This window comes from Nannobrachium achirus (genome assembly GCF_963921795.1).
Source record: "Nannobrachium achirus genome assembly, chromosome: 17".
In the NCBI taxonomy this organism is placed as follows: Eukaryota; Metazoa; Chordata; class Actinopteri; order Myctophiformes; family Myctophidae; genus Nannobrachium; species Nannobrachium achirus.
In genome coordinates, this window is record NC_137824.1 from 23,298,370 (window position 1) to 23,313,740 (window position 15,371).

General features: G+C 43.7%; 1 protein-coding gene across 1 annotated transcript in view; it reads right to left on the reverse strand.

Moving 5' to 3' along the window:
* Window positions 1–7,579: 7,579 nt before the first annotated feature.
* Window positions 7,580–15,371, reverse strand: part of LOC308302352 (protein diaphanous homolog 1-like) — a gene marked incomplete at its 5' end in the record, with an annotated part of 51,267 nt that continues 43,475 nt past the window's right edge. The window contains one exon of the mRNA XM_080746607.1: window positions 7,580–10,608. Within this exon, the coding sequence (XP_080602733.1) occupies window positions 10,427–10,608 (182 nt within the window). The 3' untranslated portion in view covers window positions 7,580–10,426. The remainder of the gene's footprint in view (window positions 10,609–15,371) is intronic.

Here is a 15,371-nt window from a genome sequence, read left to right on the forward strand (position 1 = left end):
TTCACGGTAAATAAAATAGGGATTAGGTGGTTAATGCATAGTTTACTTTTTCCCTGTCTAGACATGTAGTGTAGTCAAAAGTACAATATTTGTCTTTGAAATCTAGTCATGTGAAAGTACCAATTATACAGATACTCAAGTAAAGCAGATACTAAAAGAAAATCTACTTCACCACCGGTCCTTTCTGTGTTTCTCTGAAAAGCCACACAGTTTCAGACTGCACTTGGTTCTCTCTTAAATGCTTATTTGCATAAGTCCCTGCTAGCTCCCTCCATCTCCTGTTTAATGAGACTCGTCGCCCGGGCTGGTTCTCCACCCTCAGAACTGACAGTACAAACACTTGTCTTTTGACTGGATAATACCAGTAAAAAAAAAAAGAAAAGAAATAGGCCACTGATTCTCAGCTTGAAGTCCGGGGACCTCCAGGGGTCCTTGATGGTGTTCCCAGGGATACAGCTAAACGACTGATAGTTAGGAACCATGAGTGTTGTAGTGTCGAGAAATCATATCAAACAGGGGTCTCAAACAGGGGGTCATTGAAATTAGAAAAATAACACCTAGTGTGAAGTGAGCGGACAGCGGTGCTATTTATGCGTCCTATAAGTGTCCAGCGAAGCTTGGCCAACGTGACCCTGGGTGTAGAACAAACGTTGGGAGCTTTGCGCAAAGATGTAGGCCAGATGTAGGCCAAGCTTTGCGTCCCCAGAAGCTTGACCAATGTGACCCTGCATGGGCGTACAACACACGCTGGACAAACAGACAAAGCCAGATGTTGGAGCTTAGCTCCTTCCAGGAGCACCGCTCAAAAGGTTGAGAATCTGAATTAAGCTCTGTGCATCTCTTAATTTTTCTCTCCTGGGTCAAAGGAGCAAACAGACAGAGACACTCAGACGGGAACTCACAGTCCTACAGACACACATGCAGGGTGTCCATGATGGGTACCCAGTGTGACAGGGTGGGACATGGGCAGAGGGGCTTTGATGATGGAGATGTCACTCAGCGGTGTGAAAGCACAGCCAATCGTTTGACATCCGCTGGTCCGTGTTAATTATCCCCTAATTGGTGCCTCACATGGAGAGTGTAATACAAGCAGCCGAGTAATTTGATCAAGAGCATATCATTAAGATATGACGACCGATGCAGGCAGACGACAGACACACATGCATACATGGATAGATACACTCATATACACACAGGAACACATGCACACAGACAGATAGAGAGACAGACAGAAAGACAAGCATGCGCGCGCACGCACACACACACACACACACACACACACACACACACACACACACACACACACACACACACACACACACACACACACACACACACACACACACACACACACACACACACACACACACACACACACACAGAGTCTCTCGCAGGCATGCAGGCACACACAAAAGTAACGCTAGCCAAAGCTATTATTTTCCATTTGTCAGCAGTCAATACTGCCAATCTTATTATTTCTTCTCCAGTTCCCCTGGAAAGAGGAGTCTAGCGGTATATTTGTGTTCCTGCAGAGTGAGAACGGGGGAAAGTTGAGATATGGCCATTCTAAATAAAGTGTGGCTTTAATGTGCAGAGAGAGAGAGAGAGAGAGAGAGAGAGAGAGAGAGAGAGAGCTAGAGAGAGAGAGAGCGAGAGAGAGAGAGAGAGAGAGAGAGAGAGAGAGAGAGAGAGAGAGAGACCTGTCAAATGTTGAGTCAAGGTCTCTGCACAGTGAGAAAGAGAGAGAAAGACAGAGAGACAGAGAGAGAGAGAGAGAGAGAGACAGACAGACAGACAGACAGACAGACAGACAGACAGACAGACAGACAGACAGACAGACAGACAGACAGACAGACAGACAGACAGACAGAGAGAGAGAGAGAGAGAGAGAGAGAGGTCATCATTATTGCAATAAACCATTTTGAATTCAGATGAGTTGCAAGTCTGGGGTGTGCAGCCAAGTTAAAAGGATAATGGTGCACATTGCAAACAGAAACCTGTTATTCTAGAAACAAACACACAGGCACACACAGACACACACAGACACACACACACACACACACACACACACACACACACACACACACACACACACACGTACAGTACGTTACATACGTAACCTCTGTCACTGGGGACAATAAAGGAGAGACAGAGAGATGGAGAAAGACAATGGAGAGAGTGCATGGCTGAAGGGAGACAACCAGAGAGAGCTGATGGAGGCAGAAACAATGGAGCGAGAACACATCTGTTGTGTATGCAGCCTCATGGTCTATTTCCTCCTGTACAGCTGAGGTCACATCTCATCTGGTCCCTCCACCAGGGGAGGGGAGGGGACGGGAGGGGACAGGGAGGGAGGGAGGGGGGGGTGAGATTTTCTCCAAGGTTCACTTTGCTACCTGGAGACCGACAGCCTCCCGTAGCCAGCCAATCAGGCGCTCTGAGAAACAGCCTCCTGCACTGCCATTGGCCCCCGTGCTCCCGGGGAACTCGCTCCTCTATCAATGGCCGTGTCATTGTGTCGCCTGGCAGCTCTCGGACCATTTCTGCTCCCCCCTGTTTAGAAGTCCTTTCTTAGAGCAGAGCCCCCCGACCCACGCACGCACAAACACATACACAAATCTCCCCCTACTCTTCAGAATGCCTCAGTGAGAGACCCAGGGAGTCTGGGAATCAGGAGGACTCAAGGCTCATAGCAATGAGCCTTCCTGGGGGCTTTAATTGATCAGAATCCAACCAGGGCAAACACAGTCACTTCCATTCATTTACAAAAAAAGAATAAAATAAATACTTCCATTCATTTACAAAGAAATAACCTCTTTCCAAAGTGATGAGTGAGAAAATACACTTCCTAAAGGGACAATAGTAAAAGGTACTCTCTAGGGATGAGAGTGACAAATAGGGTGTATGTACAGCTTGCTGATTAGTCAGCAGACTCTATAAATACAGCATCAATAGTGCAGTGTATGTAGCTGTTCAACATACATGAAGTTGAACATAACTGTGCCCATTATGTACAACCATTGCACAAATAAACAGTAAATCAATTAAATCTACTAAAGTTGTAATACAAATTGTGAAACAAGAGTACAGATTAGACATTATATTTGACAGTGTGGAACAAGTACAACAACAAGTGAACTGAAATTGATATTTACATATCCCTGCGGCTAACACGTAAGAGCTAACAGGATATGCTTTATGTGTTTATTTAAGCACATGTAACGTGTGCAAACACACACACTTTGAACATACCACCACGTGCACGTGGTACATTCAGACACACCTGACGTCGACCCGAACAAGAACGCACCCATACGTTCTGTCAAATGCTGCAAAACAAGTGGGCGCTTACAAATCACACATACAAATTATATGGTGGGCAAACACACACGCACACGCACACGCACACGCGCACACACACACACACACACACACACACACACACACACACACACACACAGAAACCCAGCCAGGCTGCTCCCACAGTGCAGTCAGTGTTGCTCTCTAATTCACAGCACTCCTCTTTTGTCTCTCAACTAATCATTTTCATCACGGCCCACACTCCCTCTCCTTTCCACTCACTCTTTCTCTGTCATTCACTCTCTCCTCTCCTCCCCTCCTCTGTATGTCCTTCACTTCTTTAGTCACTCCATCTCTACAAACACTGCAGTGGTTTTCAAATGTTTTCAGGCCAAAGCACAGTCCAAATCTGTATTCACCATCTGCGATGCAATGTGCTATGAGATCTCCCTATTTTTGACGGATTTTGAGGGAACTATTCATTTATGGAATGTCTGTCTGTCTACAGTACTCAAACGTCATAGCGTCAACACCATATATGGGCATAGGACACGGAACACTATATATGGGCACACCATTATGGGCAATTGGACATAGGACACCATATATGGGCATAAACGGGTGAAAAGGTGCCCACATTTATGACATCACTGATACCACCGCCTGTACTGCGCATGCATCGCCACCATGGTAACATCTGCATGCTGAAACAATGCCAACATTTGGAGATGTCTGACATCACTGATACGTCTGGGTTCTCCAACATTACTTCTGAGACTCCTACATTCAATGCACACCCCGGGCAAGGTCCTAGTATTATATATTGTGATGACAATGTGTGAAGCATGACCAAAAGCAGAACAAATTCTCTGTAGAACAATAGTGTGTTGCCTATATAAAACACACTAATAATATTTTGTATATAAAAAATGTCACCTGCCAGGATGTAGAACAACTCACTGGGGTCATCTCTTTTGGCCCTTGTAGCCGTGTGCATGGCTCTAATGGAATGGCTTGGAGTAGGTTGGGAGGGACTGCAGAAGTCTTGAGTATCTTCATCATCGTACCTCTGAATATTGAATCAAATGCCTTTTTGAAATGAATAAAACACAATGCATGACATAGGGGATACTGTAGGATATCGAATTTGCCCCTGTATTGGGAAATGAGTGCGTGCAAAATATTGATATGATGCATTTACAAATAATGAATTTGTGTAGTTGCATATATTGCAGTAATAATGTGTGATTATCACAAAATCCCCAGGCACACCTGGACACTGTTTGTGAAGCCCTGCGCTACTGTATCTCTGCGTTTTAAACTCCCATCGCTGATCATCTTTACCGTCTCTGTTCCAGGTCATCAGCCTGCTCCTTTAACTCCTCCTCTCCATTTCAAGATCTCATCATTCCATCCGAGAGACCCTGCCCTGACGCTCCCATCAAGCCACCTGACCTCAACACACACACGCACGCACACACAGACACACACCATGATTTATGCCTGTGTCATGGCAGAGGGGAAATGAAGAGCCCCGCTTGCATGAAAGGGAAGGATGAGGCTGATGGAGGGAGAAGCGAGGCAGCACCGTGGAATGGAATGGCATGTGGGCGACTGCATTGGGACATTAAAGAGGAGGAGAGGAAACGGGCGTGTCGTCTTGCACACCAGGATCCACGTGTATGTTAAGACAGTCATGCACGACTGGGGTGAAGGCTCTGGTTTGTTCCAAAACCAAAATGCTCAATTATCATGCCTTACTATTACAATTGAAAATAAATCTGGTAGACTGCTTTCAAAAAGAAACACACTACTGCACACTAATATACTGTAGATATAGTGATATACCGACTGATAATGTAACTCTGAAAAGTGCAAAAAAATGTAAGGGTTGTTTTTTCCACTTTCAGAGGATGTGAGGCTGTATTGCTGACCACTGCTAAGAAGATGAAAGCACCATTATGTCATTTCAGTGGCTAAAACCAATCCCTGACCTCACAAACACTAACTTGCTTAACCAGGCCACTCCCAAACATTGACTGTAAAATATCTCCCAATACAGTGACTGCACGCAAGCACACACACACACACACACACACACACACACACACACACACACACACACGGCATGTGGGTGACCACACATACACACAACCACTTTAGTTCAGAGACATCATTCAGAGCACACAAGTAGACACACACACACACACACACACACACACACACACACACACAGTCAATAGCAGTGCATTTATGGCTTTATTTTGATTAGGATCACATGCTACAGAATGACTGGCTGGTTATTTATGTCTTCAAAGGAGAGGATGACACACACACACACACACACACACACACACACACACACACACACACACACACACACACACACACACACACACACACACACACACACACACACACACACACACACACACACACACACACACACACACACACACACACACACACACACACACACACACACAGTGATTCACCCTCTCTTTTATTGTCAGTCGAGATCAATTAAAGGCCTTCACACATGGAGTGTGTGTGTGTGTGTGTGTGTGTGTGTGTGTGTGTGTGTGTGTGTGTGTGTGTGTGTGTGTGTGTGTAAGCAGATCTAGCACATGATGAAAGGGAGTCAGAGCTCCTTGGTTGAATTAAGTGACCCATTAATGAGAGCAAAGGTGAAAGGTCGGGTTCACCAAGGACTTAGAGCCATCATTGTCACTCTGAATGACAGCTGGTATACATTTTAAGGCACTGAAAAATACTCACAATCTTCCTCTGCTTCTAATGTGTAATTCTTCCCATCAGATTATTTCAACTGATTTTCCCATTTCCCTCTATTAGTTTGGATTATCTTAAACAACTGTGTCAGAAAACAGACTACATTCTGCTGCATAATGTTCTATATGCCATCACAGAGATGAGTGCTGATGTTGTGCATGTTTGAAAGGAATTCAAATAAACTTCATTTTGTATAATAGTCTGTCACTGAACTCCCAAACTCTGATTTTGTCCAGCTCTTGTGTTGCTATGGTATGGTGTGTTCCCAGTCAGACAAGGCAAGAAGCCTGCACATGGAGTTCATCACTGGAAATCATGACATATCCTCCTGGTTGAAGTGATAAGATTTGCTTGACTTAATGCAGGGATCACATTAACTCGGAATCTTGTCAAGGACGAGGGGACATGGATGGAGAGGGAGAGAGAAAGAGAGAGAAATAGTCTGAGGTGTACAATGTAGGGCAGGAAAGTAAAATCACACCCGTGTGAACTGAGCGGTGGTCGTGGAGGCTGCGCAACAGCAAAACAAATATATATATATATATTATAAAAAATATTAAAACAATATTAAACAAAATATTAATAATAAAATGCATGTCACTCAGGCCGCCACTGGTATCCATCCTTGTGTGTGTGTGTGTGTGTGTGTGTGTGTGTCTGGTGTGTCTGGTCTGGCCTGAACAACAGCGCCCCTCCCTTAACATGTGTGGTCAAAAAAGGTACTGTAGACTACATACAGACAGACACGGACGGACGGACGGAGACAGACAGACCCACACACACGGCCACGTATAGGAGCGTTGTGACCACCGCTCAAAAAGGGGAGACAATGAGGTCGGACAGACCCTCTTTATATTTTGCAGTATGACTGTGGCTGTGGCACTTAACTAAAATAATAAATTCTAAACTGAAAGTCTTGAGGTGTTTTCGAGGGACCCGGCTGTATGTATAAATTTGCCTTCAGGCATAGTGCTCTTGTCTTTCTCACACTCTTGTTTGTACAAGTGAGGGATAATGCTAGGACAAAAAAAGAAGCAGAAAAAAAACGTAGGGTAATGCAGAAACACAGGAATCCTGAATTTGTGTCAGTGAAAATGACATCCCATTGTATATTCTACTGCCGCCTTTGGCATTTATACTATGCTGCCATATAACAGTGTTTATACTGTAAGAGTGAGAGAGACGAGCGAGGGACAGATAGAGAAGCGAGAGAGAAGGAAAGCGTTTTCCTCTTCCCCTCTCTGTAACCCCAGAGAAATGGGCTTTAGATGGAATTTCCTCTGGCAAAGAACCAGGAACCATTTTTGACATCTCACACAGACACATGCGCGTATGCAAACTCTCTCTCTCCGCCTCATACACACCCACCCCTCGCTTTCTATCATAACATCCTCAACACGGGCACACTACCAGATGAGATGAGTACATGGTGTGAGTATTTCATGAAGAATATACCGTACATTTTTACAAGACTGAAAGAATGACCGAGTGGACTTACTGAAGACATTTATTAATGGTTTTGTGTAGCGAACAAAATGAACAACTACGTGGATTATTCAGTATACATACCAGCGCTCTTTCCAACAAACAACAACAACAAAAAAAGAAATACTCTCCATTGACATACATTAAAAATGTATCAACCATAAAAATTCACATAGAAAAGAATCTCTTAAAAAAACTAAAGAAAAACAAATCAACAGAAGGAATGAATTGTTTGGAAAGAAAGGAAAAGAAAACACATCCAGTGATGTTTTGATATCTTCTTTATGAACCTCTCCTCAATGTTAAACAAATGTCATCATTTCAATACAGGTTTTGAGAGTCACATGGCATCGTGTCCATCTATCAATGGGTGAAATGTCACACAAAAGTTGACACAACATTGCTGTTGAGTTTCTGACTACAGTTCAGCCACAACCAGACAGGGTAATGTCTTTTCTTTTCACTTTTTTTTTTAGTCAGAGGAAGACATTGGGCTTGTTTGCTTGTGCTTGACTTGCCTTTACAGTACAGCCGGCAGGGTAATCTGAAGGATATGCTAGCACCACTAAGGTTGGCTTTGGATATCATTGTCAATTGGGTAACTACTATTATCAAAAGTTGGCTCTGGCAATTGAACATATTCACATGGCAGCCATTTTGCTCTTACGTCATACTCGGGATTGGGAACCCGGGCACCCCCGAGCATGACATAAGAGAAAAGGGGTGAAATGCTTTGATGACTCACCGACTGTGGGAGGATTGTCAGATGAGAGAATGGATGAGGAAGAGTGGTCAGTGGAACAAAGCAGTGCATTTCTCCTTTCACTTTTCAAGTGCCTTTGAGATAACTGTTGGATGTACAGTATTGTGTCTGTATAGGAATAAATACGAAAGAGGATCCTGTTGGAGTTTAAGCTGGGACATCATGGCAACGTTGCGATGGCTACTTGAATACAAAAAGCAAGGCCAGGCATCCGGCAAGTGGTTAGTAGCTTCAGCTAAACGCATGCACACACGCATATGAAAAATGCAACAAACATAAGACTTGTGTCGGCAGTTTTTGGGCAGGTTTCCAGTGTGCAGTATATCCCGAGCAGGAAGAAAACAGTGCCGTTTATGAAATCTAGCATTTATGACAGTACAGTAATTACAGATGGCTGCACGTACTGTACGTGCATGTGCAAAGAGATGTGTGCACCAACAGACACAGCTCACACCAACTAAATATACCCAGCTGACTTAATTCGAACCGACAGACATCCTAACCCACATAAACACAGGCATGCAAACTTCTCTCCGGCTGTGGAACTGGTATGGAAACACACATCCAAGAATAATAATTTGTTGGTTCAAATGAATCATCAAATGGGACATTATTGACCTTATTACTTCCTTTCACCGATTTTTTTTCTCAATATAGTGGATTCTAAGGTCCACTATAGAAGAGAAGACAAGAAGAATGTGTAAAGCGCAGTGACGGTTTGTCGAACAGCCAAGATAATGTGGTGCCTGTTGTTAAGAAGTGTAAAATAAGTAGTATTTTATACCACCCACATCCAGCAAAAATAGCTCACCTACAAGCAAGCTCACCATGAATCACAACCAGCGGTCATCAACGTCATTGTCCGTACACAGACAAATGTGTTTGTGTCACAAATTTGGTTCCATTTGTACACTCTCAGTGTTACAGACCTGTTATGGTCATTCAGGGTTATCTCTTTGTGTGTTTCTGGTAATAATATTGTCTTCTCATTTTGTATGTCCGTGGCAAAAATGCAATTTTTACAAAAATGTCCACCGCAACCAACATGGCGATGACCCCTGGTCACAACGCAACGGCTATTTTCAACAAAGATATTTAGTGTAGGGAGGAAAGGGAGGGGCCAATAAAGACCCCTAGAGGACTCCGGTCAATGAAGTATATAAGGGGTTAAGTGGTTAGACGACAACTAACTCAGTTATCAATATGCACCTGGGAGCATACAATCCCTTCTCGGTGAGTAAAACATTCACTGATATAACTGCTGGTGAAAAGGGGTTTCATTGGTCCACACACCAGCCAAAGGCTAAATATAAATGGGCAGAACAAGGGCTGAAATGACAAGACTGCACCCATATATTGATTGGCACTTCTTTCTTAGCATACAATGTAAAACATGAGCATACAGTATATCTGACAAAAGCAATAATAATGCAAAAAATGATTCACAGGTTTTGAACAAAAACCCTACAAAAGATTATGAAAGAAGCAAGTGTAAAGTGGTCTCAGCCTGGGACGTCGATAAGACCTCATGTTATTACTGCATCATGGTATGTCCAGTTTCAAATTAACACCCAATCACAATAAGATTAGGAATAATTGCACCTGTGCAGAGCAAAAACATGAAAAACAAAAGGACAGATCCCTCCTGAGTAAGTCTTTGGATTCTCCCAATATAACAGACATTGATATAGAAAGAGAGAGAGAGAGAGAGAGAGAGAGAGAGAGAGAGACAAACAGAGATGTGCAGTGAGCATTTAAGTTTCTATGGCAGTTGCAAAGGTCCGATAGCAAGTTTAGTGGCCAAAGAGAGAGGCCAGCCCTCATCCACTGCCCCTCCCGCCGCCCTTCCCCAAAGTACATACAGTATAGTCCAGTCCGGTGGTCCCTTTTGATGAGGAGGGGGCGGAGCAACACATGCCACTTTTCATTTAAGCTGGTATTTGCGTGAACAGAAACAAGTTACCTTTGGACACTTGGCCTCAGAACAGATTCATATTGGCTCCCAGTATTGGCGAAGGAATGGATCTGGACGAGACATGGATGACCCCCAGATCTGTGCTCAAAGACAACCGTCTTCATTCAGAGTGTCTAATTGGACCGAGACAGTGCGTCCTCCAGTAAGTCCTCCAATGACCCCGCCCCTTCTAGTTTAGGCTCCTCCTCTATTTTCATCTTCTTCTTGGGTGTTTTGCTGGATGGGACGGCGTCCTCCTGCATCAACTCTTTGGCCAGGATGTTGGTCACTGCATGACCAGCTCGTCTGTGGTTGGCTGAGACAGAGAGAGAGAGGGGGGGGGGGCATAAAACTCAATTAATGGTCATATTCATGTCAAATACCCAGATCCAGATATGCCAGTGCATGCCTTGAGGTGACATATCTGTAACTGAAGCGCATGCAACACAGCCATTGATGTCAGTCAGCGATAGATGCTTCTTCTATCCCTGGCTGCAAATACTGTAAACACCGTTTACGATCAACTGAAATGCAGTCCGTATGAACACATAAAAACAGCAGCAATCGACAGATGACACACAAACAGGACATTTACATGAAGGGAGACGTGTGGATGGATAGATGGAAGCAGGGAAATTAATTGCTGTGTATGTGTGTATACCATACTGCGACATCCTTACTGCTCATGTCAGATAAAGCTAACCTGATTGGGGGGAGTGGGGGAATAAGAGTGGAAGGAAAAAAAGGAGAGGATGAGAGAGACAATATGAGAAGATAAAGAGAGAGATTGAGAGAGGGAAAGAAAGAGAGAGGAGCCACAGGGAGTGACAAAGGGGTGAGATGCTTTGATGAGTGGGATGACTCATACTGTGGGAGGATTGAAAGACGGGAGGGGTGAACGGGAAGAGGGGAATATGGATAGACTCACAGAGAGAGAAGGGGGGGGGGGGGGGAGGGGGGCAGGGATGGAAATGGAAATAGAACGCCCGTGACAGATTGTGCCCCCAGGATGAAGTGTTGTTTTTATTCCTTTACCTGCTTAGTCTGTGAATTCCTCTCTGCACCCCCACATACACCAGTAGCACTCTCTCTCTCTCTAGCTCTCTCTCTCTCACTCTCTCTCCCCCCGCCCCACCCAAACCTTTGCCGTTCTATGTTTTCCTGCATGGGAGGACATCTGTGCGGCAGCGGCCATTTTGAATTATATAGGTCAGTGGGAGATTGTGTTGTGTGCTTGGGGTTGTTGTGGTGCGAGAACACACATACAGTATATATGCAGTACATTATGTTTAGATCTCTTCAAGCGCACAGTACACATGTGTTAAAAGACCCGTACAGATGTGCACACACACACACACACTTGCAGTGATATATGGAGTTCCTGTTAAGCTGTGAAAAACAAAGGTAGTTAGACCCTGCTGGATGTCATGTAAACAGGAGGACCACACATGCAAATGAACCATGGATATACAAACACTGCACTCACGCACACATGGTTCTGATGGAAATCAACACAACACAATAAACACACAGGCAGTTGCATGTGCACAAATGCTCATGCGTGTGCACACACACACACACATCTTTACCGGGCAGGTCTCCAGGACTAGCTCTGACAAAGACACGATTGAGTCTGGGGAGGAAGAGCAGGAGAGAGAGTGAAATAAAAAGAAGGACGAAGAGAACGGTTAGGCATCCAGTCAACACAACACTTCTTTAGACCTTGAGTCTCAGCTGGCCTGATCAACACAGACAGTTGGGGTATCACATTATCACACACACACACACACACACACACACACACACACACACACACACACACACACACACACACACACACACACACACACACACACACACACACACACACACACACACACACACACACACACACTACTCTGTATGGCTTAACTGACCATATGAAATATCTTTAATGGTGAAGATGCCGCTTTCAAAGCCAAAACGGTGTCCTAAGTAGGTTGTGAGACACACACGCACGCACGCACGCACGCACGCACGCACGCACGCACGCACACGCCATGTCTAGCCCAGCTCCACTTTCATCTTCCTTTGAATCCCTCCATCAACCGTTAACTCACTAATTAGATGTTATGCAAATGACCTCGATAGACAGATAAACCTGTGCTATATAGAGACGTGTCCCAAAAACTCAGCGAACGTCTGTCAACACAGATCTTTCTCTCTCTGCCTCACTGTCGAGAGAGAAGACAGAATGGTGTAGCTTGGAGAATGGAGGGATAAGAGTCAATAAGTGACCATCAGTGGAGAGAGATACATTGGTGAATGCTACCTATAAGGTAGGTTTACCAGAGTGAAACCTTACATTCTGTTAGTTTCATAAAACTTGAAGTGCTGGAAGTGTGCTTCAAATATTGTGATGGATACCTCAGAAGAATGTTCATCCCTTTTTTGATTCGAGTAATGTACCAAGACAAGTGAGGTGCCCCTTCGCGTGCCATATTTAAGAGGAAAGATCACAAGTTCACAACATATTCTATCTGCCTGTTGGTGTGCAACTAGAATGCCAATAGCAGACATCACACTCCTGTAGGATGCTGTGTTTTCAATATTGGGTCTACAGATTACCCTGAATGCTGAAAAGCGATGCTGAAGGGGTACCGAGTGCCTTGTCCCAGACACAGAGGGGGTCCACCTGACCAAGCATCAGTAACATGTTATCATCGCATTATGTTATTCTCCCGCTGTCAGATACTGAGCCTTTGCCAGAGGCTGCCCAAAGTTAACAGTAGGTCCAGACTCCAGGCTCCCACCGCAGGATGCATTTTAACATCATGCCCAGGACCCAATAATGATCACAGGTCGCAACTTAAGATCTGACGACAAACTTACAACCGAACCCACTAAGGACACCGTTTTGGCTTTGAATGCGGTATCTTCACCATTAAAGATATTTCATATGGTCAGTTAAGCCATACAGAGTAGCGTCCGAGATAGAAATGTATCAGGCACTCTTTCTGTGTTCAATATCTGTCAACACATATTCATTCAAAAACAGCAAAAACAAACACATGGCCCTGCCTTAGTGATGTATAAGACTAGAAGAACTGTGGTAAATTAGGATCTATCTTTCCAGCATTTCAGTGAAGGTGTCACTCTCTGGATAATAACAGCTCAAAGAATAATACATAATAAAGGGGCCAAATTCATTCACCTGAATCTTTGCAATAAACTCCTCCCCTGAAAATGAGCACATGGCCATGCCTGTGACTCAGTTTGAGTTTTCCACCGCCTGAATACCCCCCTGAGAGACGGAACATGGCGCCCACAACAAAGCCTTGTGTTAAGGCCTGTTTACTGTGGGCGTGAGACTGAGTGGAGAGGTAAACAGGACAAAAACATTGTAGTGAAAGGATCACCTGTAACAAATTACACTGCAGGAGACTCCCTAATGACTGGCTGATGAGGAACAAATCTCTTTGTTGTCTAATATACAGTATGTCTACAGCCCTTTTATGTGTGTGGGAAAGAGAGGGGTTGAGTTGAAGTCTCAGACGTTGAAGTCTGTGAGATACAGGAAATAGTTCTTTTTTTTTATATATATAATTTTTGATTATTCAGTATCAGTGTTGGGCAATATTACTCAGGAGAGTAATATGTTACTTATTACATATTACTCCTTAAAGTAATAGCTTTACTTTACTTATTACTTGGAATCAAGAGTAATCTATTACATATTACATTATATTGCTTTTGCCCCCCACCCCCACCGGCCAAAAAACAATGTACATAACACAACCTGTTTAGCCAGTTCCTTTTTTAACTGAATAATTTCTTTCTGAATAATAATCATAATAAGAATCACCTCTTGGCCTTTAAAACTAAAACTAAAAACAAAAAGACAGCTGACAAAAAAGTAATACAAAGTAATATGTAATATATTCTATGTTTTACTAATAATATTACTGTTTTGTTTTGTTTTGGCTTACTTTACTCATCACTGGCTAAAGTAATAATATTACAGTAATATATTACTAGTAACTAGTTACTGCCAAACACTGTTCAGTATACATGACAAAGTGACAAAGCATAATATTAACTAAACCTAATTAAATGAATAACTCACATTAATAGTGCCCGACATTAACTAAACATAATTAATTCAAACAATGCCAAAACGTAACCCTACTAACAATGCCTAATCTTAATTATGCCCCTGACCAATGAGTCTGGGTGTGCTTTTTGACTAAAGCAGGTGCAAAAATAAAAAATAATAAACACAATCACTTGTCCTAATTTAAAACATGGATAGGCATGCCAAATGACCTCAGCCAGCTTTATGCACTTCCCCATTAACTGTCCTATTTACCAGCACACCAGTGGCATTCTCTAGCTGGAGCAGTGACCGAATAACATGATGGTGTGTTTCTAGATGCATGCACTGTGATGGGTCTCCATCACAGGGTCTCCAGTTTACCAGGGGCTCAGATCACCCTCTTCAGGCCACAGTAGGAAATGCAATGTTGATTCTCACTGGAGGCACTGTGGGAATGGGTGATGTCATTCAGAACCTCTGCACATAGCAACTGGTGACAGCTGGACTAAATGATTGTGTGTTTGTGTGAGTTTTTTGGGAGTATACTATATGTCCGAGATTATACTAGATTTATGTGTGAGAGTATGTGTGCCATGTTGTATTTTGGTAGTATCTGTTCAGTGTACTATGTATAAGATTGTGGTCTTTTGTTGTGTCAGGGTGCATTTGGGTGGTCATTGCTCTTTCAGAAATGCTTTGATTGGTCTGTCTCTCATTGATCTCTATAGTGTGTATTTGTGTGTATGTGTGTTAATGACTGCTGTGTGGGCACAACTGGTTCCTGGGCTGTTTGTTTCTTAAAGAGCAGGCTGTCTGCGGAGCCAGCGTGTGCCTCTATTGTCGCTGGTCCTTTATCTCATTTTGTCTGTTGTGATTGGTGCTTTGTCGACCAGGCTCTGTTACGATTGGTCGCTTTTGGCCAGGGTCCTGACCTGGCAGATGGTTCTATAGAGGGTGTTTAGATACTCATGTCATTCCTACACAAAACACACTTTTATTGCGTC